A 25,598-nucleotide genomic window follows, 5' to 3' on the forward strand; every position below is an offset into this window, starting at 1 on the left:
AAGGCTTTAATCTTCCTATAAGAAAACTACTTTTTAAATGGCATGTTAACTTCTGGAATTTACAGATGTGGGATATTATTGACAGTGTGTAACTGTTCCAAATTTCAAAACAGATCTAGGTACTCGAATAAGACTAGCACTTTGATGGCATTTAAATTAAAAGTTTCAGAGTAATACTCATGCTTAGTGCTTTTATAACTGCCTTAGATGAGGCTTATAAGTAAATGTGGGTAATGGTTGGTTTCTCACTATGCCCTTAAAGTGATGCACAGTCTTCCAGTGCTAACTGAAATCTACAAAGAGAGAATTAAAAAAATATATATAACTTTAGGGCTGAGTGTGTCTGAACAGTTCTAGCAAAAAAGTCAGTACTCCCTCATGCTTAAAAAATTAAATATTGGGAAATGAATATTAATGATCAAAAGAACTTTTATTTTTGAGTGTCTGCTTCTACGGTCTCTAAATAAGAATTTGTATATTTTTGCCTACTTCTGAAAAAAAAAATACAAGATGTTCATTTCAGTGTATTTTTCACAAGTTGGAACGTGAATTAGATCAAAATCTCCCAGGTCTTATAGCATTTTATAGACTCAGAGCATCATAGAAACTCCTAGTGGATTAACTGAGCTATGACTAAGCCATTTCTTAGGATTTCTGGCTACCAGATCCAAGACTGAAATTTCGAACAGGACAAACTGCTTGTGTCACTGAGATGTGGTCTTAAAACTGAACCAATGGTGGTCTCCATTTCCCCCATACAAATACAAGGAGAGATGATACAGAGAATGGGATGCTGCAGAGATGCTGGAAGTAGTGAGGCTGTAGGAAGCTGTGGGCAGTATTCGAAGTGGTCATCTTCTGGTGAAGGAAACCACAAGTGTGGCCAGTTATTTAACCTGACAAACTGCTCTGGTTTCTCCTGATATGAACACTTACTGCCTCGCGGCTGCCAGGCTGCTGCTTGCCCTAGTTTGTGAAGAAAGCAGAAGTTGTAAGGGGGCTCAGGGGCGTGAAGGGGTCTGAGGTGGTGGGTTTTCCCCTCCCAAACTGTCTCTGGGTTCAGGAACTGAGGCCTTTCCTCCCACTAGAGTGAAGAGTGCTGTGGGTGCTGAACTTCATCCCCCGGAGCATGTGGCAGTGGGCACTGCCGTGCCAGCTGAAACACTGGTCTGATGTGGGATGGCAATTCCTGTGCTCTATAAAAGTCAGGCAGTTCAGATGTAATAAGTCCTTTTCTAAAGGGAGTTCTATATATATTATGCATGAAGTTTTAGAACCGAGAGAGAGGAGATTTCAGTTCATTAGAGTTGAAAACTCCTCCAAATCCCTCAGGCTTTGCAAAACCATCTGGCACACGTTCCACCCTGCACACTCTTTTCTGCCTGATCTCTTGCCTAGTGCAGGCACTCTGTTTTTTCCTAACCTCTTTTTCCTTTGCCTTCCCTGCATACCCCAACAGTGGGATCACAGCTCTTAAAACATCAACTGAAGGCAGCAGAGGGGAGGTAATAGAGATGTTTGGGGGACTCTGCCTGCATGAAAATGTGTAGCAGTTGGAGACACTGTAACAAACGCCTTTTAGACTGTTGTGCTTGATCCCTGCCTCTGACTATAGAGCCTGAGTGGTGGCTTTATCTTGGTGGGTCCTTGCCGCAGCAACACGTGTTCGATATGACCCATCCATGGCACCAAAAGCACATGCCATGAGTCTGAACTGCCAAGATTTGTGATGAATGTGGGGTTGCAATGTTGTCCATGTGTTTCCTTCCTCAAAGGGAGGTAGAGAGGAAGCAGTAGGGTTCCCAGACTGTACTGTGCAGCCAGCAGTGTGGGTTGTGGTGGCTGGGGAGAGCTACCTCAGCAGCCATGGTTTTAGTGTCTTACTACCTGTTATCTGTTTTCTTGCAGGAAAAGCTCAAGTATTTCCCCGTGTGCGTGAGCACCAAAATTCACCAGGAGGATGATGCAGAAGAAGGCCTTGGCAGCCTTCCCAGGAACATCAGCTCCCTCAGCTCCCTGCTACTCTTCAATACCACCGAGAACCTGTGAGAGCTGGAGCAGTGCTGTGCTGCTCACCTGCCCCTGCTTGTCCTCAGAGGAGCTTTCCCTTCCCCAGGGGTAGCAGTAACCGCTTGCTTTCCTGGGGGTGTTACATATCAGGCTCCTGATAGGACAAGGTTTGCTACATCTGCACCCGCTTCCAGCTAGGAACCCTTTCTTCCCCATTCTTTCCCTTGGGTGGAGGGAGTTGTTTTATCTGCACCTGATCTTCTACTCATCTGCATTCAACCCAGTTTTGCACTTCGTGTCCCCAGCTTAGTTTTTCCTATTGTTCCCCTGTAATTTCTCTCCAGCCTTGAGATGTGCTGTCACTCTGCTCTGTGCCAGCCTAGGTACTGCTTCTCCTCCTGATGATTCCTTGCAGCATCACTTGACTGCCCTCACTGTTTCAATGTCTCCACCACCTCCCTCACTGCAGTTCCCTTTTCCATTATTGGGCTTTCCCTTATGGTTCCTCCTTCTGCCCATATTGAAGAGCTTCTTTAAGCCCTTTTAGAGATTTCAGCTGCTGGATCTTCTCTTTCTTCTCCTGAGCCCTGGATCATTTTCCCTTTTTGTCTTTCCTCCTGGACCTTGAGTGACAAGTCACTGGTGTCCTGCTGCAGGCTGTGGGATGGTTCAGGCTGGGTGGTGGAAAAGGGAGAGCTTGGCAATGGTGGCACTGCAGTGGGGTTTGCTTTAGGGTGATTGTGAGGCTGCACTGGCAGGGTGGGGAGCTGATCGCTTCCTGGTTGTGAAGGGGAAGGGCTGGAAAATGTGGCTAAAAGAAGGAAACTGGAAGGCCCAACCTTTTTGAATGAAGTCAGGCCTTCTTGCGTACACTTTCTTCTGGCCTTGGCTCTCGAGGTAGTATCACTAAAATACATGTCCTCTACTCTTAGGTACAAGAAGTATGTTTTCCTGGATCCTCTGGCTGGAGCAGTGACCAAGACCCATGTGGCTCTGGAAACAGAGACAGAAGAGAAGCTCTTTGATGCTCCTCTCTCCATCACCAAAAGGGGACAGCTGGACCGACAGGTGAGATGCAGCTGTGGTGATGCAGCTGCTTTCACTTCAGAGGGTTGTGCTCAGCTCTCTGAGAAGAGAGGGCTTCTGTAGGGTGGAGGGCAGGTAGGAGAGAATGGCCCCTCATGGGGCTGCAGAGTACCTCACTTACCAGAAGGACCTTGCTTGGTTTTGTGCTTGAGGTCCTGGTATGAGTTTGGTACAAGACAAAACCCTCAGACTTGGCAGGCATTTCTCTCTGTGCTCAATCCTTTGCTGAGTGGTGTGAGAAGAGTGATGTGACACTAGTTCACCTTGTCATGAGACCTCAGGTCTGTAGGGGAGTTTGGAGGATCTATCACTTGATCAGCCCCCTTGTGCTAACTCCTGAGCCTCATGAGGAGTCTGAGGGTGAGGTGCCACTGCTAGCAGGTCCCTGGTGGGAGGTCTGATCCCCATCATTCCTGCTGGGAAGGAGTGCATGCTGGTGCAAACAGAAGGGCCAGCCAGACTGAGCAGCGGGCTTGTGCTCAGTGCAGACACCCACCCAGTTGCTCAAACATGTGACTGATCTTCTACCTGACACTTGGTTGAGGCCATACCTGGGACATACCAGCTTTGCTGGTATTTTGTATTATTTGCTGGTAAATTTGTATTATTACTCCTTGACCAAAAAGGACCAGAACAAAAAGTTTACTTCAATTGTTCCCATAGGAAACTCAGCTTGGTTAGTGTGTCAGGCACTTTCTGACACACCAGCTTTGCTGGTATGTGGTTGAATGTGTGGTTTGGAACTGGGAAAAGGAGCCTAGGAGCCATTTGCTCATCATGTTGGACTGGAGGAGATAGTGTATATAGTGAATAAATCCTTTATTCACAGTGCACCTCACTACTGTGTTCCCTGTGTTAAACAGAAGACCAAGCCCATCTAACCAATTGGTTGGGCTTCTCTCCTGCATCCTAATCTCAAATGGTTCAGGTTCCATCCTCTTCTGGAGGAGAGGGACTGTCTTATGTTGACTGCAACAGTTAGTGCATGAAGCCTTCAGAGAAGAAGAGAGTCCATTTGCAAGAAATTAGGAAGAGTTCCTCACTTCCTCCTCCTGCAGCCTGCCTTTTTCAGGCCTGGTCTGCAGGAGGTAGCCTCTGAGCACAGAGTTGCAGGGGTAGCTGATGAGTGGCCACTGTACCAGGGTACACAAGTTCAGCTCTGACTGCCACCTAGAGTGTTCCCTGCAGTGCCCCTGTTTGCTGCAAGTGCATAGTCACTGCCTTATCTTGCTGGTCTGGGTTTCTTTTAGGTAGCTGAAAATTACTTCTACGTGCCAGATCTGGGCCAGGTCCCTGAGATTGATGTGCCATCCTACCTGCCAGACCTGCCTGGCATCGCTGCAGATCTCATGTACAGCGCTGACCTGGGCCCCGGCATTGCACCGTCTGCCCCCAGCAGTGCTATTCCAGAGCTGCCCACCTTCAACACTGAGTTGGTGGAGCCTTTGCAACCAGGTATTTCCAATCCCTGATCCCAGGACCCTGTGAAGGAGGAAGGCAGGGATTGCTAGAAGATGGAGATGAAGCAGAAAGTCCCTTGGTAGAGATTTTAAGATGGATGTTGGAGGTACCTTTGGCTTGTGCTTAGGACTGAGTGAAAGCTGCAGCTGGCTCAGGCGCTGGCCTGACTTTAGGCCCCTTACCTCCCTCACCTTCTGCATGGCTTGGGAGGAGGGACCACAGTGTGCCATTCTCTGGGATCCTTCAGATACAACTTCTTTCATCTTTCAGATCTTCAAGATGCTGAACTATTGCCACCTCCTCCCCCTCCGCCTCCCCCACCGCCTCCTGTTGTGCCAACCACTGTGCCTCCTCCGCCACCCCTGCCCCAGCCCACGGCCCCCTCGGAGCCAGCCCGGACAGCAAACGAGGAGAGCAGCAACACAGTGCCTGCAGGTAAGGGCTAGGCATCTCCACAGCTTCAGCCCCGTCTGACTCTGACTCCTTGGCTTCAGCCTGTGTCCTTGGGTGGTTTCCTGTGCCTTCCCAGCCTTCCAGTAGAGTGGGGAGGCTGGCAGGGTATTGGAGTAGCCCTTTCCATTGGAATTTGGCTGGGCCTGTAGCTGATGCACTGACCCATGTGTGCTGCCTGTCCTTCCTGTCTCTGCAGCTTCTGTCCAGGGAGCCCCAAAGGAGGTGGTGAACCCGTCTACTGGGCGTGCCAGTCTCCTGGAGTCCATCCGCCAGGCCGGTGGCATTGGGAAGGCCAACCTCCGCAGTGTCAAGGAGAGGAAGCTGGAGAAAAAGAAACAGAAGGAACAGGAACAAGGTGCTGAGGCCCTTCAGCAGAACTGCTCTTCCTTGCTCTCTGCCCCAGGCTGGGGAGGTGTGGGTCTGGGGGCAGGAGGGCAAGTCAGGAGCACAGTGAACTTAGAGAGCAGAAAGGGATTCTCTCTCCTCACAGGCCTGTTTAGGTCTCAGGTGTTTCCCAGTCTGTGAACTCACTGAACCCCATCTGCCAGGGCATCCATGTTCTTGACAGAGGCACGCTCTGTCTCAGGACACATGTAAAAGTTTCCCGTGTGCTGCATGGGAGCAGGCACACAAATGAAACCCCAGGGCCAAGAGGGGCAAGGCTGAATCAGTCTGAGCACCTTGGCTGAGGTGGCTGGGAGGGGAGTGATGGAGCTGGTTTGGCAGAATGAGACTGCAAATGCACAGCCCCTCAAGGAATTCCACTCTTGGATTTCCCCAGAAGATGCCATTACCCTGCAGTGCCTAGTGTTCTCCTGACCTGAAACTGGGCTATAGTTTTGGAGTGTGATACAAGAATAGAGATTTGGGTTTTTTTTTTCTTTAATCTGAAGGTAGGATTGCAGGGGAATGCTTTTGCCATAGTGCTTGGTTCAGACTAGTGTTTCTTGACTGACTTATTCTCCTGTTTCAGTGAGAGCTACGGGACAAGGTGGAGATTTGATGTCAGACCTCTTCAATAAACTGGTGCTGAGGCGCAAAGGTACTGTCCTGCAGGGTGGGCTGCTCCTTCCCCCTAGGAAAGAGGGAGAATGTTTCCTGGCACCTCAGTTGTGTCAGCCACAGCTCTAGAAACAGGAACAGAGAGACTTTCCCTGGCAAGTGTACCACAGTGTGACTGGGAGTGTCTTTAGAGAGGGTGAGCAGAGGAATCTCCACCTCAAGTCCAGCTGGAGGCACTGGAGGAGGTTGTGTGTCTCAGTCAGAGGATGAACTCTGAAAGCTACCTGGACCCCTCACCCATGGGGGCACCTGAGTTGCCCAGCCAGGGGCATTTAGGGCCAGACCATGCCTCAGTGCTGGGCAGAGAACAGCAGGGACTTGCTCAGGTGGAGCTGTACTTAAACGAGCCCTTGGCACAGGACTGTGGTAGCACTGAACGTGTTGGCAGCTCTGCTTACCTGGGTGCTGGGAGCATGGCTTTCCCCCTCCCCTTTGCTGAGTCTGTGTTCTCTAGTCCCTGGGTGTCACTTACTGGTGATTTTCCTTCCATCACAGGTATTTCAGGGAAAGGGCCAGGAGCCTCTGGGAATGCCGATGCTCCAGGCAGTCCTGCCGGTGCCTTTGCTCGCATGTCGGACTCAATTCCACCCCTCCCACCCCCACAGCAGCCCGTGGGTGAGGAGGATGAGGATGACTGGGAGTCATAGATGGGATCAGTTGAGCATTAGTGTCAATCTGCTGCTGTCTGAAAATTTTAATAAAGTTGAAAGAAGCAGGTCCTTCCACCTTCATTTTGGTAAAAGTGGGAAGTGTCATCAATTAAGGGTGTGGAAAGGGAGAGCCCAGCTGTCCACGCATGGCTGGTGGGGACCAGCCTTACAGCACAGCATCACCAGCCACAAGCCAGAGGGCACCAGCTGCTAGAAGCAGGTGCCCCCCCCTCCCTCTTTCACTGGGGTGAAGGCAGAGCTTGTGCAGGGTTGGTACCCTCTGAAGGGTCAGGAGACTCACAATGGAAGTTTCTCATAGGCAGCTCTTTCTTTCCCTGTGGGGCTAATTAACATACAGGGAGTGGGTAACAGCTCTTGTGTCATAATTATAAGTACTTTCTTCATTGTGAAGAGCCTTGAGAGGTAGCATCCAGCTGCTGAAACTGGCAGAGAGGAAAAGGAAGTTCCTGGGAAGAAACTTGCTCAGGATGACAGAACAAGCTGGGGCCGGCTGTGGGATGACGTAGCTGTCCCTGTTGTTATTGCTGCCCTCCAGCACTGACCTATAACCTTGGAAAGAACCCCAGGAATGTTAACCTAAAAAAGTTACTTGTAGTTGAAAAACTTAAGCAGTAGAAAGAACAGAGCAACCCTCTGCCTAAGCATGATCACAGGAGAAGTGCTATATTATGGCCATATCCTTATTCCCCTGGAAAGAATGAACTGCTCCTTAAATCTACTGACAGCTTGAAGCAAGAGGACAAGAAATGTTACCCATAGCTGCCTTGTGGCTTACCACTCCAGCTGTGTGTTATTCCAACAGGACACAAACTAATGGCCTGCTAGTTTACAATTCCTGTGAAAAGCTCTATGTTGTCATTGACCATCAGGCCTCCTACGTGTGGTGGTTGATGGGAAAAAACAGATGTATTCAGTTAAAATAATTATACTCCCCATACTTAATGTTTTGAAAGTATTTAATCAATTTAAATAAAACCTTAACAGCTGTAAACAAATAGAAGCCTGCTGCTACTACCTTCACCTGCCTCAGACCTACAACCAGTTTCCCTCCCGGTTATAGTGCTGAAGGCTGGCTCGCCATCATAGTGCTCAGATACTGAACAGCAAACATCCACAAAGGAGGCAGAATGCAGAGATTTACAAAGTCCATGGTATACAAAAGCAGATTGTGTTGCTTCACCCATTTTTCAGAGGTGCAACTCACAGAGGTGAATACCGTCTGTTCTCTGGGCCACGTCACAAAGCATCCAACTTCCCTCGATGGAACTGGGAACACACAAAACCAGACAGTTTGTCCCTTTACTCTAAAGGGAAGACTTGAGACAAGTCAAGATGGGCACAGTGGGAAGCAGTCTGGGGAGCAGTACATGAGATAGAAGTTCTGACCTTTCTTAATTCTGCAAATGCTGATCCAAAGGCAGGTTTCACCTGGGTTCTCTCCCTGATCCACTGTGGCAGTTTGTTAAAGATGGCAGGCCGTGCATATCTGTGGTCCAGGAGCAGGATGCTCGCAAAGTCCTTCTGGTGCCGAATGGCTCTGCCTGTACAGAGCATAAAAACAAAAAATGGCCCAGTCAAGTGTTTGTTCTCAGACAAGGAAGCTCATGTTCCCATCATCTCTAAGTACGATTACCCAGACGACTGGGTAATGCTTCCTTTCTCCCACCCTGCTCCTTCAGTGCTGTCACATTTCGTACCCCCCAGCCTGTCCAAGGAAGGATGAATTACCTATTGACTGGTTTACTGCCTTCATACACAGGTTTTCAATCAGCGTTCTGCTAGGTGCCTGGCCAGCAGCTCTGGGCTGGAAAGGAGAAATAGGCAAGTCTGAACATGAGGCAGATGTAAATCAAACTAGGGAGTCTGAATGACAACGTGAGGCAAATGCTTTTACCCCTGCAGAGTGAGCAGGTAGCAAGGCAGACCCCAATTAGAGAGCAAGGAGGGACAGAAGAAAGGCTGCAGTCAGAAAACTATGTTGAGCATTCACAAAGAGCCAGCCCATGGTCCCCTTGAAGGCAGAAATCCTGTTCCCAGCTGCTCAGGAACAGCACATCCAGTGAGCAGTAAGAAAGGACAAATGACCCAAGACAAGTGATCCTGGCAAGCAGCTTCTACCACCCTGCCACCTCCTCTGGGGTAAAGGGTCCTTGCTCCCTTTGGAACTCAAGAGTTCCCAGTGAGCCCTGATGGTATTTCCCTCCACTGAGCTTCTTCCCTGTGTTTGCCACCACCTGTTCATGAGCTGCCTGGAGAAGGCTGTGCTCTCGGTACCACACAGTCTGGGAAACCACGGCAAGCTCAGAGAAAACAAAACAAAGCCTTCAAAGGCGTCTCTTGCATGCCTGTGCTGAGAGAAAAGTTAACACTATAAAGCAAAAGTGAAACAGGCAGAGGTGTAATCTGTTACCATTGTTTTGTCAAGCCAAGCCATTTTTTCCTGAAGCTCTGGAGATTTAATGTTGGGGTAAGGCATTCCCACCATAATCACACACCTGCAAGGAAGGGAGTGCATTATTCTTAATGTCTCATCCTATAGCACTTTGCCAATAGACCAATAAATTAGAGGTCACTGCACCCCCAAAAGACAGCCAGCCCTGATAACCAAAGGCAGCAAAAAAGCACAGCAGTCTGACAAGCACGTTCTGAACAGAGCTGCAGAGGGATTCAGGGTGCCAGAACAAGGGATTGTCTAGCACAGCAAGCCTAACTGCAGCATTCACAGGAAAAGTAGCCTGGACAAGCAGGTTTACACCACCCAGCCGACCCTCCTGTTGCTTTAAGCATCAGCTGAGGTCATGTGCTGCCCAGGATTTTCTATCTATGCAAGTACTGACGTGACCATCCTGCTTGGAGTCACCACAAGCCAGAGCTCACCCCTCAAGAAGGAGCAGTCACCTTACCTTCCCAGGTCATCAGAGAAGTTGATCCCTTCACTCATTTTGCCTCCAACTACAGAAAGCAGCAGGGCCCCTGTCATCTGTCCTCCTGCCTGGCTGCAGCGCTGCAAGAGAGGGACCATCAACTTAAACCAGAGTTGGGAAGATTTCTGTGCTTCAGAAACACTCCCTCACCTGAGCTAGAGCCCTCTTGTTAAAGCTGCAGTGCCCTCTTTAGCAGCACTCCCACACCAGTTGGGATGCCACACTCCCACCAGCCTGCCAGCTCGGCTTACCTTTATGCACTTGGCATATTCCACCAGCACCTGCTCCACCTGGTTGGCTTTCTTAGGCTCCTGAAAGATCTGTCACAGGCACAGGGCGTCAGTTCCAACAACAGGAAGCAAACAGTTTAAAGAAGGCAAATCATTTCACTCTCACGCCATTAAACAGCATATGGAACTGAGATCAGGGAAAGGCAAATTGCCTGAAAAACCAACTTAACCAGCACCTTTCCCCTCCACCATGGAAATGCACTGCATGTTCACTTTCCAGCTGGGCTATGAAGGGAGCAGCAGCTGCTCCTGCCCTTCCAACGTTCCCCTTCAGCTTTGGCAGACTTGTTTAATTCTGCAAGAAGTTAGAAGTTATCCAAGAGCTGAGAGGCAGGAAAGCAGTGTGCACCTCTTGCACTTATGAATCAAGATCCTCCAGGGTGAGGAGACTTTCCAGCTCCAAGATCTTGGAGGACAGTGACAGGACTGATCAATTTGAATCACTAATTAATTCCAAGTGATAGCTTCACTTGCCCAGTGAATAAATCAGCTTTTTATGCAATGCATAAATAAATAATATATCTTTATGTTATTCTTGCATGCCTAACTAGTTACTGAAAGCCCCTGCAGTTAATTAAGCTGTATTTTGATCAATGCTGCACCTTGGCCTATATCACAAGTTGTTTTCCTAGTAAACAAGAGGTGCAACATCTGTCTTCTCTGTGACAGTGAAGAACCTAAAAGATGTGTTTTTCCTTGGTTGGCAAGAAGTACTATCAAATTTTACCAGTCAAAATCAGTCCTTCAATAGAAAAATAACTGGCAATTACAAATATAGGCCCAAACTAACTTATTGAAGAGTAGCTATTTAATCCTTTGATTTAAATTAATTTTCCCTACATTATGTATATACAATCTCAGTGTGATGTCACCACAGCCACCTGAGGACTCGAGCCTTCCCCTGCTATGGTCTGGTCTTGTGTGTTGGCAGCTGAAAGTCACACTTGCTGCAGTTGTACCAAATTGCCTTGCTAACGCATATCCAATTTGCTGGAGACTGCAAAGGCCAAACGAGAATAAATCAGAGCTGAAAGGCAGAACAAACTGTGTGATTGTGGCACAAAACCCTGGAGGCACCAGCCAGAGCACTGGGACCCTGACAGGACACACCTGAAAGGCACGAGGAATAGTAGCTGTACAAACACGTGGAGAAGCCGAAGCATAATGCTTCCACCACAAAAACCTACAGGCAGATCCACGTGCCAGAATGCTGGCACCAAGGCTGTGAAATATCTGGGACTGTGCTCTCCTAATCCACATGGTAAGTTATTTAGCTTTTGGTAAACAGAAGTCACAGTCAGGGTATATGTAACTTTTTCACCCCCCTGGCATGTGATCAAAGATCCCTGCACCACACCCTGAACTGCTTGATCTTCAATACGCCTGATCTTCAAATACTTGTGAAAAGTCATTGCAAAGATTTTTATATTTGCAGATCTCCCTCTTTAATGTGTTTCATCACTCCTTTAGCGGGAGTCACCACTGCTGGTCTTCCAGTTCTCATCTGTGTTACATCTACCAGGAAGCAAACCACCATTTTTCCTATGAACCGCAGTGTGGCCCCACTCTGTCTAGCCCTTGGTTGTGCTGGTCTGTGCTCAAGGGACACACTGAGCCTGGGAAAAACAAATTCCCTGTAAGAGCTCAATCTGAACAGCCTCCCCATCCACACAGGAACAAGCCTGCTGGTGATGGAAAGCGAAGACTGTCTCCCCCCATGGCCACTACACAGACTGTGCACTTACAAGAACGTATGGCTGCATTCAGTCCAATTTAGATCCCAGCTCAGTGATCAGCCACCCGGGAAGTACCATTTATTTGTAACTGGAGGGATTAGCCAGATAAACATCCTCTCTGCTCTGCTGTGCAGGGTATGAGAACAACTCGGAGAGAGAGGCCTGTAGTGCATATGTAATTGTTTGATTTTTGAAACCTCCATGTAAAGTACCAACTGCCCCGGCTGCACAATCACCTTCTTCTTAGTTGCCAGGCGGGTGAGCAGCCCTGTCTTCTCCCAGTGTGCATACACCTGCTTCTCATATTCATAGGAGGGGAAGAAGCACACCACACCTCCTGGGATCACGTTGCACAGGTTGCAAAGGATCCGACCTGTCTCATCCATCTGCAAGAGAGGTAAGAGCATATTGCAGCTGGCAGGAGCTCCAGCTAATGCTGCTCCAGTTCTGTGCTCAATCCCAGGATCACACTTTCCCTGTGACGTGCCTTAGGGGAGGAAAAAATGTGGGAAATATGCCAAGACTAAGAGAACTCTCTAGGGGAGCTGAGCATCACGAAAAAGTTCTTCATTTCTCCGCCTTTTTCCCTAACTCCGGGTTTCTGTTTGCGCTGTGGAGCACTGGTCACTCAGGAAAGGAGGGTTTGCCTCAGTGGATGGGAGCTGTCACACCAGAATAGATGCTGAGAGCTAGTTAGCACGTCTGGTGGAGATTCAGCAGGGGCAGAGCAGATCTAGTGTCTGGCCTTGAGTGTTTACTGGCCTGCCACAGGAAGAAGTAAAAGTGCCAAAACACCTGCTGCTGCCCCCGTGGTTTGGGCTGCATTTTGCAGGGCTGCCCTGCTCCACTGTCACTGAGCCCTTCACACTGTGACACACAGTCAGAAACCTCCTCCTGATGCCCAGAACACAACTGCAGGATCTCTGTACAGCCAAACAGAAGTTGCTATATAACTCATCTCCAAAAGCTACCTCTGAGGAAGCAGCTCAAAATCCCTTTTGCTATTCTCTTTCTCAATTACCTGGCAACACACCTGCCTCAAATCTTACGGATTTCCCTTGCTGTGGCTTTTGATCAGCCAACCTTTCAGAGAGTATATTGTCCTATGAAACATAAGCATGCGAAGCAAAAAAGGGATCCAAAGGAAGGAAACAAAGGACAGACTGACCATCTGGGGCAGGTCTCTTGTCTGGTAGGTGAATTCCAGCTGCTGGTTGGAAGGACCATTGCAGAGGATTATGGGTAAGATATTTTCTGGAGGAATCACATGTCCTGGAGCCAAAAACAAGTAGTGAGAGTCAACATCACTGCTGTTGGCACAAACCCCACGAGCTGAAGAGCTTTACCTGCATGACAGAGGCAAATGTTTTCCTGGCTAAGCCAAAGTGCTTAAGTCACTCAGCTGCTCTGACTTCCATTCCCTGAGCCCCTGGGAAGAAGGCATGGCACACTGCCTGCCAGTACTGGCACTGAGGAAGCTCAGAGTGGAAGGGAACTTGCATGCCTTTGCCTGACAAAACAGCACCAAAGGCAGACTGCAGCACTTGCAGCTGATGACCCCTCCCTGCCAGCCTGGCACACTCACCACAGGAGAACTCCAGGACACGTGCAGGGTCCACACCAGCACAGGACAGCAGCTGCTCTCGGAAATCAGCCACCTACGAACCACAAGCCACATGTGAAGTACCAGTGGCCCAAAGGACACCACACCAGAGGCACCTGTACTGCTCCTCGAGCACCAGTGTCGAGGGAGCGCCGGCCAGATCCCTCCGGGATGAGCACATCGGGGACCGGGAATGCCAAACACACACAGCTCCCAGCCCAGCCCGTGCTCCAGGCCCGCCGGAGAAGCGGCAGCGCCCCCTGCCCGCGTACATCGGGACTGATTTTCCTGAATCCCTACGGGATGGTCCCTGTGGGCTCCCTGTCCCTGCAGAAGGACAGATGATATCACAAGGTCCTCCAACTGCTACCCGTTCTGGTTCCAAACTACCAAGAGCTCAGCCTGTATCGTCTTGAGGACAAGAAAGGCTGACGAGGGCAATCCTGCCCTTGCACCTACAAGTTTATCCACAAACAGGCAGTGACAGACACCTCATGCAGGGAACCCATACCAGGGAGATAGGGCAGGTAGGAGAGGTATTTTCCCACACACACCACAGGGAGCAAGAAGAGCAGCACATTCCAGTGGGGCTTAGCTGCTCTCTTTCCATGCCTGATTGCAGACAGCAACCCTGAGATCCCAGTGCAGCATCCTGATTTCCTCACCGGCTGCATGGTGCCTCCAGCAATGATTACAGCACGGCATTCTTCCACCACCTTGGCAAAGTGGACAGCTGGATTCAGCAGGAGGAATTTGAGACTGCTCTGACCAACTGTGCCTTGGAAAAGGAGAGAAGGAGCATCAGGAGCTAGCTGTGGGATACACACACTCAGGGATATATAAGAGATTCTCCCTCATGCCCTGGGCACTCTGGGAGGTCCTCACTTCTCAAAGCAAGGACTTGCTATTCAACGCTGACAGAGGCAGTAACATCAGCCTGGAAGTTACCTTCTGCTTCCTAATCTCCCTGGAGCTGTAGAAGAGGTGCAGTAAATTGCAGGATGAAAACTAACATCCAAAGTGGGAGCAGAGATCTGCAAACCCTGGCCCCAATGCCCTTAGTTAAGAATTCCTTTGGGGTCATGAACATCCTCAGACAGACCCAGCCTGCCAGCCTGCATCACATATGGCACAGAAATGTTGTTGCAGGCTCCAGATCTCCTCCCTCACTGCCAGTGAAGCTCCCTGCTTGTGACTGACCCATGCCACCTCTCCCCAGCTCGCCTTTTCCAGTACCTTGCCTGTTGAGAATGACTCTGCCATCTTGGTTTGCATTTGTGAGGGCTGACAGAAATCCTTCAATCTGCATCAGTGGAGAGGCAGCTCGGAGCTGGTCGTTCTCAGCCTCCACAGGAGGGCTCTGGGGGGTGCCTGCTGGCCAGGAAAGGAGAGGCAGGCAATTTAGGCCATACTTCTAAAGACAGGGATTAAACATGAAGTATGTTCTACAGGAACATGATACCTGGTCTACGTGTGCAGGCAGAGAACAAAGACCCAGAAAAAGGGAAAACCCAAATTCTGTCTCATTGCTAAGAAAGAAAAAAAAAAAAGATCTGTTTTTTGTGTTCGGCACCACTAAGCAGAGCTACACACAGTAGCTCTGGACCTGGAGCTAGCAGGTCTCAGCAGTGCAAAGCTTGAGTGTGTGTGGTGTGAATATGGACTCACATCATCATTCAGATTGGAAGGGACCTCAGGAGACCTTCTAATCAAATGTATAGTTGCCTAGGTCAACTTGTTAAAAAACACCTATGCAGGACACCTCCTGCAGTCTCTCATTCTTCAAATCTGCCTCCCACCTTTCCTCATGCAGACTGATGCAGGTTCCACATCCTCACTGTACCTGAAGGGGAGGATGTCTGAACTCACCCTCCTTATCAGATCCCTGCTGAAGAGTCAGGAGAAAGTTCTGCAAACCAGCCATCTTCTGGTTCTCCTTGTTTTTCACAGCTGTGGCAGGGCCTCCATATCGCTCCACAAACCCAAAAAGCTGCCAAACAAAAGGCACATACACTAAGATACCAACAGTAGGCATCAGCCAAGATAAAAGCAGGTTTGCTGGTCTGCCACAGATAAAAGTTCCTTAGTAGGTGTTCACAAACCAGCCTGATCAGAATCTATCAGCACAGCCCACAGCTTCCATTACCTTCCTACAGCTACTGAATCAAAACCAAAACAAGTCTCTGATGCTTGTTCCTCCAGAACAAGTCTACCCAGCTGACAGGTTTGAGGCCAAGCAGCACAGAATTAGCACCCACTGGAACACCATGGTACACAACACTGTATGTTTCTTTGCTGGAAAAGCAAAAGTTAATCTGCACATATAGTGCTTTCTGCAGGAATCATTTTGTTTGCAGAGCAGGGTGGAGAAGACAGGCTCCCATCCCAGCTGCTGCATCTTCCACTTCACATTCCACGTATGAAACAGCATTGGAACACTGCTGACCATAAAACCTCGGGGGCAAGTACCTTCCTGCTGATGAGGCTCTTCTCACAGTAACGCTGAACCTGTTGGAGGAAGACAGAAAAATGAACTAGCAGTCAGTATCTCTTCTCCTATCCTGTTGTCCTTGATTCCTGACCAGCAGGGATATCACTTACTGTGCTTTTGGGGAAAGTTGCACAACTCTTTGTGAGCTCTGCCTCCCAGACAACAGTTTATTACAAAGACATTGCATCCAGAGTGGAAACACACAGTGCTAAGGGGCTGTGTCTGGAGGTCCAAGGGATGGGTGACAATACTTGAGTAGTATGGTTTCTGCATCCTCAGCCCTTACAGTTTAACTCTGCCTACAGACAGCTTCTGCACTTGTACATGCTTAATCACTTGCTTCCCTCTACTCCAAGAGCACCTATCCAGCCTCACTGCACTTCTACCCAGACTGCAGCAAAAGAGACCTATACACTGGGGAGGTGGGGAGAATCTGCCATGTGGGCCTTGGCTCTACTTCCAGCTCTCACATGCACTCCCCAACAACCTCGAACAAGTCACCACCACCTGTGCCCCAGCAGACAACAACATTTTCATTACCTTGAAGAGGTTTATATTGTCAATCTGGCTCTGAAATAGAAAGTCATTGACGGATTTTAGCACTGTCCCTGAAAGAAAAGGGGGTAAAGGAGAAAAAACTTTATTACTGCTGGGCCTGCAGCCCCTTACTGCCCACACCCACAGACTGACAGCTGCACACACCAGGAGTTCACTCCAGTCTTACCTGTTTGGGAAACTGTCTGACAGCCAGGATTCTGATTCACATTACCTGTAAAACATGAAACCAATTCAAGGAAGGCTTTCAATGGGTCTGTCTCAAAATTAAGCAAGAAACTAACGACTGGGCTGATAGGTACACTGCATCATGTCAAAACCCAAGAAATAACTACACCTCTGCAAAAATGTAGTTATACAGACAAAACATCAGCTCCCACTCAGTTTTATTTTGCCCAGCAGTGTAGCCTTACACTGTAGGACAAGTGTGCTGCAGCATCCTAAGAAGTACCACCTACATTCCTTCTGTGGCAGGAAGCAGCAGGTAGGGTGGGTGCTCTGAAGTGCTCACACACTATGTAGTCATCATGCTGCAAAGGTAAAGGGACAGGGACTGCAATGGATCCCTCCTCAATGCAGCAGCAGGGAGCTGGGAGGCATAGAGGCTGGCAGGTGATTGGGAAGAAGGGAAAACCTGAGGACACCTCCATGCCCAGACCCCAACAACCAGAACAGGATTAATTGCTGCCACTCGCTGCGTTTTACGTCCTAGCGTTTAACATCCACCTCACATCCCACTTTTGCAGCCTCAGTCAAGAAGCTGCACACAGGCTGTGTTTTCTAATGAAAGCACTTCACTGAGTATGGGGAAGAGAAGAGTGGCAGGACAGAGCAGGAAGAGGAGTAACATCTGAGAGCACCACCAGCCCCCTGCCCCAAAGGGCTGCATTTCTCCAGGGCATAGAAGAAGGTCTTTATGAACTTAGGACAGGCTCTCCCCTCAAGACACGCTGAGGTCTAGCATGCAAATTATTAGAGAAAAAGAGCTCTGTGAACTCCTGTGGATCTAAAATCACAGCAAAATGGTAATTTTTTCGCAAAGGAAAGGCACCACTCAAGAAAGATTCATTCTGCAGAGGCATGCTGACACGTGTAGAGGCCTTGCTACCAGATGACCCAGGAGATTTATGCTACACAGCTCTTGTGCTGCACTGTCATACACCTGCTGTATTGCTCACTTGGAATCTTACACCATCCCCACTCAAATCAGATCTGAAAACCACATAGAAAGAGAAGAAAACTGCCTCCACAACTTACAATGTCATCTGCTGATCTTCAGCTAATGAAACAAAGAGAAGGGGTCAAGTAGACACCAGTCAACTTCCCCACCTTACAAAACAGCCTAAGAAATAAAATTACTGGCTTCTGAACCTACACGTGAGCAACACTTCCCCACAGTCTCTGCTGAGTGGGAAAGGGAACAGTGTCCTGAAGAAGCACTAACTAGCTCAGAGTTTATCAGTATCTCTGGATGTAGAACAGGTTTCCTTACCTCCCAGCATGGCCACAAACCGCTCCAGTAAATACAGGATCTGCTTAATGTACATCAAGTTCTTTGCCTTCAAACGTTTCCTATGAAAAATGAGACACATATTAGGCCCCAAAACATCTTCAGGCACTAATACAAGCTGCAGAAACAAGTACCTGAACTCTTCTTCATTTTGGAGAGACAGGAACCAAGAATGATTTCTCCCAGGCTCACTCTCCCTATTTGTGACAGAGCATAGTCCTCTGGACATCCTGCCCAAGGTCACCTCAAAGCACTCACCCACATATCCCACACTGTTCCTACCACCACCCTTCTCCTCACACATTAGTTACAGTTTGTTATTACAGTGGCAGTGATGCCTCAAGTCCCTGTTGCAATAATGCTCCACAAACTCAAAGTTATTCAAAGCACTGAGCACAATATCCAACCACTGAAGGGATGACAAGATGCAGAGCCAAAACCCACATACAGCTTCCTCCTCCTCAGAGCTTACTGCCTCTACCATAATGCCAATCAGCACATGAAAGACTAAGGTCCAGGAGAGACATAAAAGACTGAATCTTTTAAAACTCTGCATCACAAAGTAGAAGTGACTAGAGGGAGATATTTGGAAAGGAACAGAGTATAAGGGAAAGCCATAATCCTCAGGGTATCCCCTTCTCACTGCTTAATACCAGCCCCAGGAGTCTGACTTAGACAGATTCTAGACAAAAATAATGAAGCAAGTGCCTTTTCATCTGCAGAACTATTAATGCAGTAACTTTCCATCAGGGAAAAGCAAGAAAGACTCTGCAGCCACGGGACAAGCCACGGCATCCACACTGCCTGCCGCTGCTGTGCAGTTTTGCCCCAAGATCCTCACCTGTATCGCTCCATGTACTGGGACAGCTGGGAGTGGGCACAGCAAAGCTGCACAAACAGAAGGAAGGAGCTGTTGTTACCAAGGAGTGAAGAAAGGGCAGTCTGCTGGATGCAGAGCTCCCTCTCCATTGACAGGCCAGGCCGTGACTCACCTGAGAGCCGCTGACCTCCGCACTGTGGATACAGGTGATGGTGTCTATGAGGTTGTGAGCCTCGTCAATGATTACGACCTGGTCCTTCAGCTTGATCCCAGCAGCGCTCCTGGTAGGCTCATGCAAGAGCATCTGGTAAGGCAGCACCACCAACTACAGGAGAAGCACACACTGCCCTGATTCCAGCTCTCATCCTTGCAAACTTACGGCACTCTCCAAACACTCATTAAAGGCCCGTCTCAGAGGGCCTCGCAGAATTCAGCCAAGTGACTTATTATGGGAAAGGCAGGAAGAGAGACAGGAGCACACGCTTGAGAGGGCCACTGGGATGTAAGCTGAAGAGAAATAATTATGCTACAATTGCATATCGGCTCAGGTTACCTTCCAAATCTCCTCTGAAGCACTGAAAGCACATCTTCTGAGAGAGAACCAAGCAAGGAAGAAGAGCTAAGAGCACACCCATGTGTCAGTATTGCCTCACAGTTACTAAACCTTTCAAATGCTTCAGAATGCTGAGACATACTCACAGCCTCTTTATTAACTTCTGATGGGAATTCTCATTTTCCTTTGCTCTCTCAGCAAAACTACAGCTGACAGAAACACAGCCCGTTTACAGACTCCCACATTATTGAGCAACAGCACTGGAGGGAGCAGACAACTGGTTTATTTTTAGAGCGCCTGGCATTAATTCTGCTAAAACTGTACACCTTACCTGAGCAGCAGGAATGGCATATCGACTCCCATAGTATGGGCAGGCTTTGGTTTCCCTTCCCAAAGACACCAGCTGCTCAATATCCTTCACTTCCACTAGAACTTCATCGCGGAGAAACTGCATTTGCTCATAGGAATAAAATGGGCACACGGCGCGGCTCACACGTCTCTTCTTCCCTTCATTCTCTTCATCACTCTTCTTTTCTAGCAGCAGAAATCACAAGAAAGCCATGAGCAACACACAACAGCCTAAAGTAACCACTGTGCAGAACTTCATGGATTTCAAAGCAAGCTCTGTCATGTATTTTTGACCCATCACTGATTTAAAAATTATTCAGCTTTAACATTTCCATCTCCACAGTGAACACTACGCTTGCCAGTTAGCTTTAGCCACATGACATTTTCCAACATTTCCAGTGTGGAGTTAACAAACACAAGTACCCTTCCGTACCAGAACTCCTGACCAACTTAACACACTGAGAAAATACATCCAGATCTCAGCATCCCAGCCTGGAGAGCAAGAAAAGTAAAAGCGCTGGGGATCTCTAGCTCTGCTCCTCCAACCCGTCATTTCCAAGCTCCTAACACTCTCTTGCCAGAACTGACTGGCAATGCCCACTGTCTCCAGGCTCTTAAAGCAGCTTTATCAGCAATTGCTTCCCCAGGCTGGAAGTCTTCATACCATGTTTGTTCTTTTGCATCTCCATGCAGCGGTCATTGATGAGCTGGAGAGCACCCAAGCGTCGCACCTCCTCATTCACACACAGGTTCTGGGACGTGCAAAGAGAGGAAGAGGAAGGGGGTCAGCTCTGAACTGAGAGCCCCATGCTCTCATTGCTTCTTTAAAGCAATCTTAGGCCAGATTCCAGAATGGAAAAGTCTACCAGTCAGACAGTGTGCACACTAACTGCTACAAACATGCTCAAAACCCATAAAAACTTAGAAAGGAGAAAAAAATGAGGAAAGGTGCACTGAGAGGGCTCACTGCTACACAACAGCTTCTAGAAAATGCTGCCAGACGTATTAGTGAGAGGAGCGCCTTCTCAGTGACTCAGACATCTGTAATACTCCACCTCAGAAAAGGTAAACCAGACTCTTGCATTTACATCAAAGGGGAAGTGACCAAAAGAGAGTTCACAGAAGAATCTACATCACATAGATCTGTGCTGAGACCCACGACTTTAGTTTTCCAGTGGGAGACTCAGTCAACCCCCGAGGTGCCTTCTGTGGCACCAGATCCACATACCTCCTCACAAAGTCTCTCACACTAGGTTAACATGCCCTCTGGGTCCCTGGAGAACAACACCACATACCTGCCTGGATCCCAGGGAAACCAGACGTGTGTCTTTGCCAAAAGGACTTTTCTGCACCTCACGCACAAACTGAGAGAGCTGGGAGTGAGTGCGGCTGCAGTAGTAAATCTGCAGCAAGGGAGAACAAAGGGAAGACAAGAAGAACATGGAAGCCAATCCCCTACCTACAACCAATCCTGCAAGGATGCAGCCAAGCACTTCAACAAGGTTCACCTTGCTCAAGCCTTCAAAAACACAACTTTGAGTGTCACAACTGTTGAGGTTAAAAGCCCCATCTTTGTTTTCTCCTATCATTTGTCTTTGTTTCCATTTAATTTTCCAACATCTCTATAAAAACAAGGACTCACCATTGGAGAGTAATAAAATGCTATTTATTGCAGTGTGCTTTTACAGCAAGCCACAGCAAAAATTAAGCAGTGCTAGCAGAGCAAGCTGCTTAGGCAGCCAGTGTAGTCCAGGAGATGAGCACAGCAGAACTAGTTGTCACTATCAACAAACTTGGTAGTTCTTATACGTTAGTTCCTAAATCTTTCTGTACCACATGACTGTTGGAAAGGTGCAAGGAAGCCATAATTCTGCTCACTCCTACACTATTTTATGAAATGACACTATTTACTTTCCTCATCTCACCTTAGTCACATGCTCCTCTTCCAAATCATCATCATCTTCTTCCAGCCTAAGAAAAGAGAAAGCTCAAACAGTTCCCTTTCAGCAGATCAGTGGCAGTAAGAATCAAATTATGCTCTACTACAAGAGAGAGGTCTCAAAAGAGAGAGCTGGTTAAGTCATCTCAAAAAAAAGCCTCAGATCTTAACCCAGGTGGTAAAAGAAAAATCAGCTTTTTAAGAAAAGTGTAAGCGCGCACAATCAAGTCGAGCTTTGCTCTTTAAAAGGAAAATGTCTTTAGGGTTCTGCCTTCTGCAAATTCAAGAGTTTTTTTTTCTTTTGATTCTGGGGCTTCTAAGCCCCAGGCATAAGCTAATCACTGCTATACCATTCTTTGGTGAGCTTATTTATCTATTTATTTGTGTAAAGCTTTCCCTGTAGAGGCAATTTACCACCCTCCAGCTATTGCACAAAGAAAAGCTTCAGGAAAGCCCTCGGCTGCCACAGAGTTCCTCAAAGGCAACAGCAGTTTAATGTTTGATAAACTGCATATAAATGAAGAAGTTAAGTATTTTTCACTTTTTAAGGCAGAAGGATCTGTCTAGATACTAATTAGTAAATTTGTATTTTAAACACATTTGACTTTTTGTGCTGAATTATGACTTCTGGCTTTTGCCATAAACCAAATGTATGAGAGAGAAAAGTGTGCATGAGATTTTCATGCCGAAGCTCCGTCTTTAGAAATGTGAACATCTCTCTCCCTTTATAGTATCAAAAGATGCCAGTGCTAATCTACAGGACTGACAGCTTCCTCTGATGTCCTGAGTTCCATTCTGCTTTTCCAATACAAGGAACTTAATCTTGAGTCATTTGCTCAGCATCCAAGGCACTTTTCGGGAAACTGGGCATGGATAAAGGCAGGACACTGCCAAGCATTTTAAGACGCACTCACTCAGAAAGCATTTCAGGTTACTCTGATCAATCTAAGAAAAGCTTAAAAAAACAAACAACCAATTAAACAAAACCCCAGAACAACCACTACCTTACACAGTCTGAAAAGATGAGAAACTCTTTTGAATAAAATCTGCACCATTACAGGTGACATCTCTTTAATCCGAGCAAGGCAAAAACTATACAGAAAATGTTTCTTTGGCGTGGAACCCCCTCAGTCCCTGTCCTTACCCAGATACCACTTTCTTTTCTTCATCACTCTCATATTCAGCAAGAATCAGCTCCTCCTCGTTGTGATCCAGCTGGTCCAGAACATCTGCTCCAGCTCCCTGTGACAGAGCCTCCTTGCTGAGCTGAAGAAGGCGCTTCATCTCCTCCTCCTCGGATCTCTGAGAGGAACACAGGAGTGCAGTATTTCTCATATAAAAAGAGAGGCAGCACGAGCATCACTTCATGGCACAGACAGGTCAGAAGACAGCAGTCCCTCACACACAGCACAGGGAATGACTTGCTGGGTAAACCCACAGCAGGGCAAGCGCGTGCACCAAAGGGGTCTGAAGCTGTTCAGTCCCACAGAATGCAGCTGCTACCAACGATCAAAGACTTGCCCACAAAGACAGTTACAAAAGGGAAACATAAAGAAAATTCTATGCCAAAGGCCTGCTGAACTAATAGATCCTCAATGAAACATTCATGTAAGTATTAGTTGCTTAAAGTGGCCCAAATCTGCCTGAGAAAAAAAGTGTGTAAATAAACCCAAGCAAACATATAAGGATATAATCAAACACTCCATGTACACTTAATTCAAAACTAGGATTAACTCAGTATCTGTTTTAGAACACAGAGCACAAGACTTCTCTTGCTGTTTTTTCTCCAGTTATGTGATTGTTATTCTAACACAGGTCTAGCCTTCAACAAAAATTGCATTAAGCTGCTGAAGAACAGTTTCTTGGTTAACTTTGTGTCCTGATAAAGTTTGTTTTTCAATCTGAAAACCGTATCTTCCAATGTCAGTGAGTGTTTTATTACCATGGCATTATAAAGAAATGCAGTTGGTAAGCCCTACACAGAAGATTAATTGCTTTTCCAAATCTCTATAATATTTCTCTCATTTACTTTCTTGCTTTTTATCATGCTTCTCATTTCACAGGCTCTTCATCCTCTTAAAAGAGACAAGGTCTTTGTTCCACTTGTTTTTTATTTGCCATTCTTCACTATTTCTGTCACGTCCCTTTGACAGGAGTTGACCAAAACATTACATGACACTTGAGATGGAGCACACTAGAAACTAACAGCCTGGTAGCCTCATAAATCTGCCTGTATGGGGACTTGAAATATGTATTTCTGGGAAGTTCCACTCATACCATCAAAAACCTCTTAGAGCTAAGAGTACTGAGGCCAGTTCATTAATCTAAATTACAGGAAAATATATCTGAGAACATTTTGCATTCAGAAAATAAACATTTCTGAACAATACAATCATGTTTACCGTGGAAGTAAACAAAAACAATTGTTCCCTAGTGGTGACTGAAGTACAACCAATGCCTGACCTGGTTTCCTTTGGGTGATATTCTGTTCCCATGACCATAAATTTAATGACAGTTTTTATTCCAGAAGTACAGAGAGCTCACAAATGCTCATAAAACAGAGTTTTCAAAAAAAATCTAAGTATTAAAACTTTTAAAGAGAAGCAGAGAGGCAGAGGTCATCAAAACACACGTAATTTCCACCCATACACAAACACACCCAGAGGAAATTATTGATGCACAAATTGTTTTTCACATCTGTACTTCTAAAACAAAATCTAACCAAAAATTTTGGATGGCAAATTTCAGCATCTGAATACAAAAAGCTCCTCAGAAAGGCAGTGTGAAGTCACAGACATAAACAAGTACGAACAACACTCAATGTAACCAAAACAGAAGGTTCTAATCTCTGTGGAATAACTCACCTTCCTCTTTGCTGCATATTTTAACTGCACGTTATTGCGAATTTTCTCGAGACGATCTTCTCGCTTTTTCCTCCTGATCTGCTCTTCCTACAATAAAGGGAGAGTATTGTATTTAGTCCTCAACCCTTGGTATCACTAAGCTCTGGGTGTAGAGAAAAATTAACACTGAAATTGTTAGTACACAGGCCCATTCTCCTCGAGCACCTACTGCGTGTTGCTCTGTTCAAAGCAATATTGTTTCCTGTCTTATGCAACCCGCAGGGCAATGCCTCATCCCTCTTCATGGAAACAAACTCCTGTGACAGACAGACCACCACCAAATTTGCCTCACGTGTTTTTCCACTCATCACCCGGGATACAGGAACAGTTTGCCCAGAGGCTGTGGAGTCTCCTTCCCTGAAGGTATTAAAAAGCCGTCTGGGCACAGTCCTGCTCCAGGGGCTCTGGAGCCGGGAGGTTGGTCTAGATGACCTCCAGCGGCCCCCTCCAGTCCCAGCCATTCTGTGATACCAGCCTTCCCAATCCCTTCCTCGTTATCTCACCCATCCCCTACAGATGAGCGTTTCCCAACCTTTAGCCTGTCCACCTTGTCCCGCTCCTCCTTCCTCTGCACGAACGCCGTCACCCAGTCCGGTTCCCCGGCCGTGTCGGTGCTTCCCGGGTGTCCCGGCTCGGCCGGGCTCAGCCCCTCCAGGAGCCGCGCCTCCTCCTGCCGCTTCTTCTCCTCCCAGTCCCGGAGCCACGACAGGGCCCCGCAGATGAGGCTCAGGGATTTTCCCTGCCGTGGGAAGCCAACAGGGTGAGGGAGCGCTGCTGTCACAGACCGCCGCCACCCCGCAGTCGCCCCCGCCGGGCACAGCCCCGGCCCCCGCCCCGCCTCACCGTGCCCGTGGGGCTCTCGAAGATGCCGACCCGGCCGGCCTCCAGCGCGCCGTACAGCGCCTCCATGAACTGCTCCTGGATGCGGTACGGCGTGTAGGGGAATGGGAACCGGCCGCACGCAGGGCTCGCTGCCTCCGCCGCCGCCGCCCCGCTCTCCCTCCCGCTCTCCATCCCGTTCTCCATCCTGCCCCGTTCGAACCGGGCGCCGGAGCCCCTCCCGCCCCTTCCCGTGACGCGACGGAAGGACCGCACCGCCAGCGGGGCCGCCCCTTCCTCCCTCCCGTCTTCCCATCGCGCTGCCCGAGCATCCCGCCTCGCCAAACCCCGCCTGGTGCTCACC

At 48.1% G+C, this 25,598-nt stretch overlaps 2 protein-coding genes across 8 annotated transcripts in view; one reads left to right on the plus strand and one right to left on the minus strand.

Annotated features, from left to right (window-relative positions):
* WASHC1 (WASH complex subunit 1) overlaps positions 1-7,738 on the plus strand; it is a 44,642-nt gene extending 36,904 nt beyond the window's left edge. For all 4 annotated transcript variants that reach the window (XM_027726579.2, XM_027726582.2, XM_039383158.1 and 1 more), the window contains 7 exons: positions 1,909-2,045; positions 2,943-3,078; positions 4,347-4,551; positions 4,828-4,992; positions 5,207-5,365; positions 5,984-6,052; positions 6,568-7,738. In XM_027726579.2, coding sequence (XP_027582380.1) covers positions 1,909-2,045; positions 2,943-3,078; positions 4,347-4,551; positions 4,828-4,992; positions 5,207-5,365; positions 5,984-6,052; positions 6,568-6,719 — 1,023 coding nt within the window. In that variant the 3' untranslated portion in view covers positions 6,720-7,738. The remainder of the gene's footprint in view (positions 1-1,908; positions 2,046-2,942; positions 3,079-4,346; positions 4,552-4,827; positions 4,993-5,206; positions 5,366-5,983; positions 6,053-6,567) is intronic.
* Positions 7,682-25,382, minus strand: DDX11 (DEAD/H-box helicase 11). 4 transcript variants are annotated; one of them, XM_027726578.2, is made up of 26 exons: positions 25,259-25,382; positions 24,948-25,154; positions 24,377-24,463; positions 22,657-22,814; positions 21,499-21,544; positions 20,869-20,976; positions 20,238-20,325; positions 19,557-19,759; positions 18,845-18,997; positions 18,694-18,740; positions 17,835-17,914; positions 16,512-16,556; positions 16,328-16,395; positions 15,766-15,804; positions 15,166-15,286; positions 14,533-14,670; positions 13,962-14,074; positions 13,279-13,351; positions 12,862-12,965; positions 11,930-12,079; positions 9,919-9,987; positions 9,647-9,747; positions 9,154-9,238; positions 8,472-8,547; positions 8,130-8,284; positions 7,682-8,009 (listed from the first exon to the last, which is right to left on the minus strand). In XM_027726578.2, the coding sequence occupies exons 1-26, from the start codon at positions 25,322-25,324 to the stop codon at positions 7,980-7,982; spliced, it is 2,610 nt and encodes an 869-aa protein (XP_027582379.1). In that variant the 5' UTR covers positions 25,325-25,382; the 3' UTR covers positions 7,682-7,979. The 4 variants fall into 4 exon arrangements, with proteins under 4 accessions (XP_027582379.1, XP_039239090.1, XP_039239089.1 ...); XM_039383156.1 differs by lacking the exon at positions 7,682-8,009 and having other exon boundaries at positions 8,043-8,284; positions 14,533-14,667; XM_039383155.1 differs by lacking the exon at positions 7,682-8,009 and having other exon boundaries at positions 8,043-8,284.
* Between the last annotated feature and the right edge of the window lie 216 nt (positions 25,383-25,598).

This window comes from Pipra filicauda, unplaced genomic scaffold (assembly GCF_003945595.2).
Source record: "Pipra filicauda isolate LSUMZ 115617 unplaced genomic scaffold, ASM394559v2 scaffold2_size9829703_pilon, whole genome shotgun sequence".
NCBI lineage: Eukaryota > Metazoa > Chordata > Aves > Passeriformes > Pipridae > Pipra > Pipra filicauda.

What these genes read in the sequence shown, in the direction of transcription:
- DDX11 (XM_039383155.1), bottom strand. Translation starts at nt 25,324, where the DNA reads ATGGAGGCGCTGTACGGCGCGCTGGAGGCCGGCCGGGTCGGCATCTTC. An exon ending in AATATGCAGCAAAGAGGAAG is followed by an intron (nt 22,815 to 24,376) that starts GTGAGTTATTCC and finishes TGTTCCTCTCAG; the next exon opens with AGATCCGAGGAGGAGGAGAT. An exon ending in AGTCATTCTCAACAGGCAAG is followed by an intron (nt 14,075 to 14,532) that starts GTACTGGAAAAG and finishes TCCTTTTCCAAG; the next exon opens with GCACAGTTGGTCAGAGCAGT.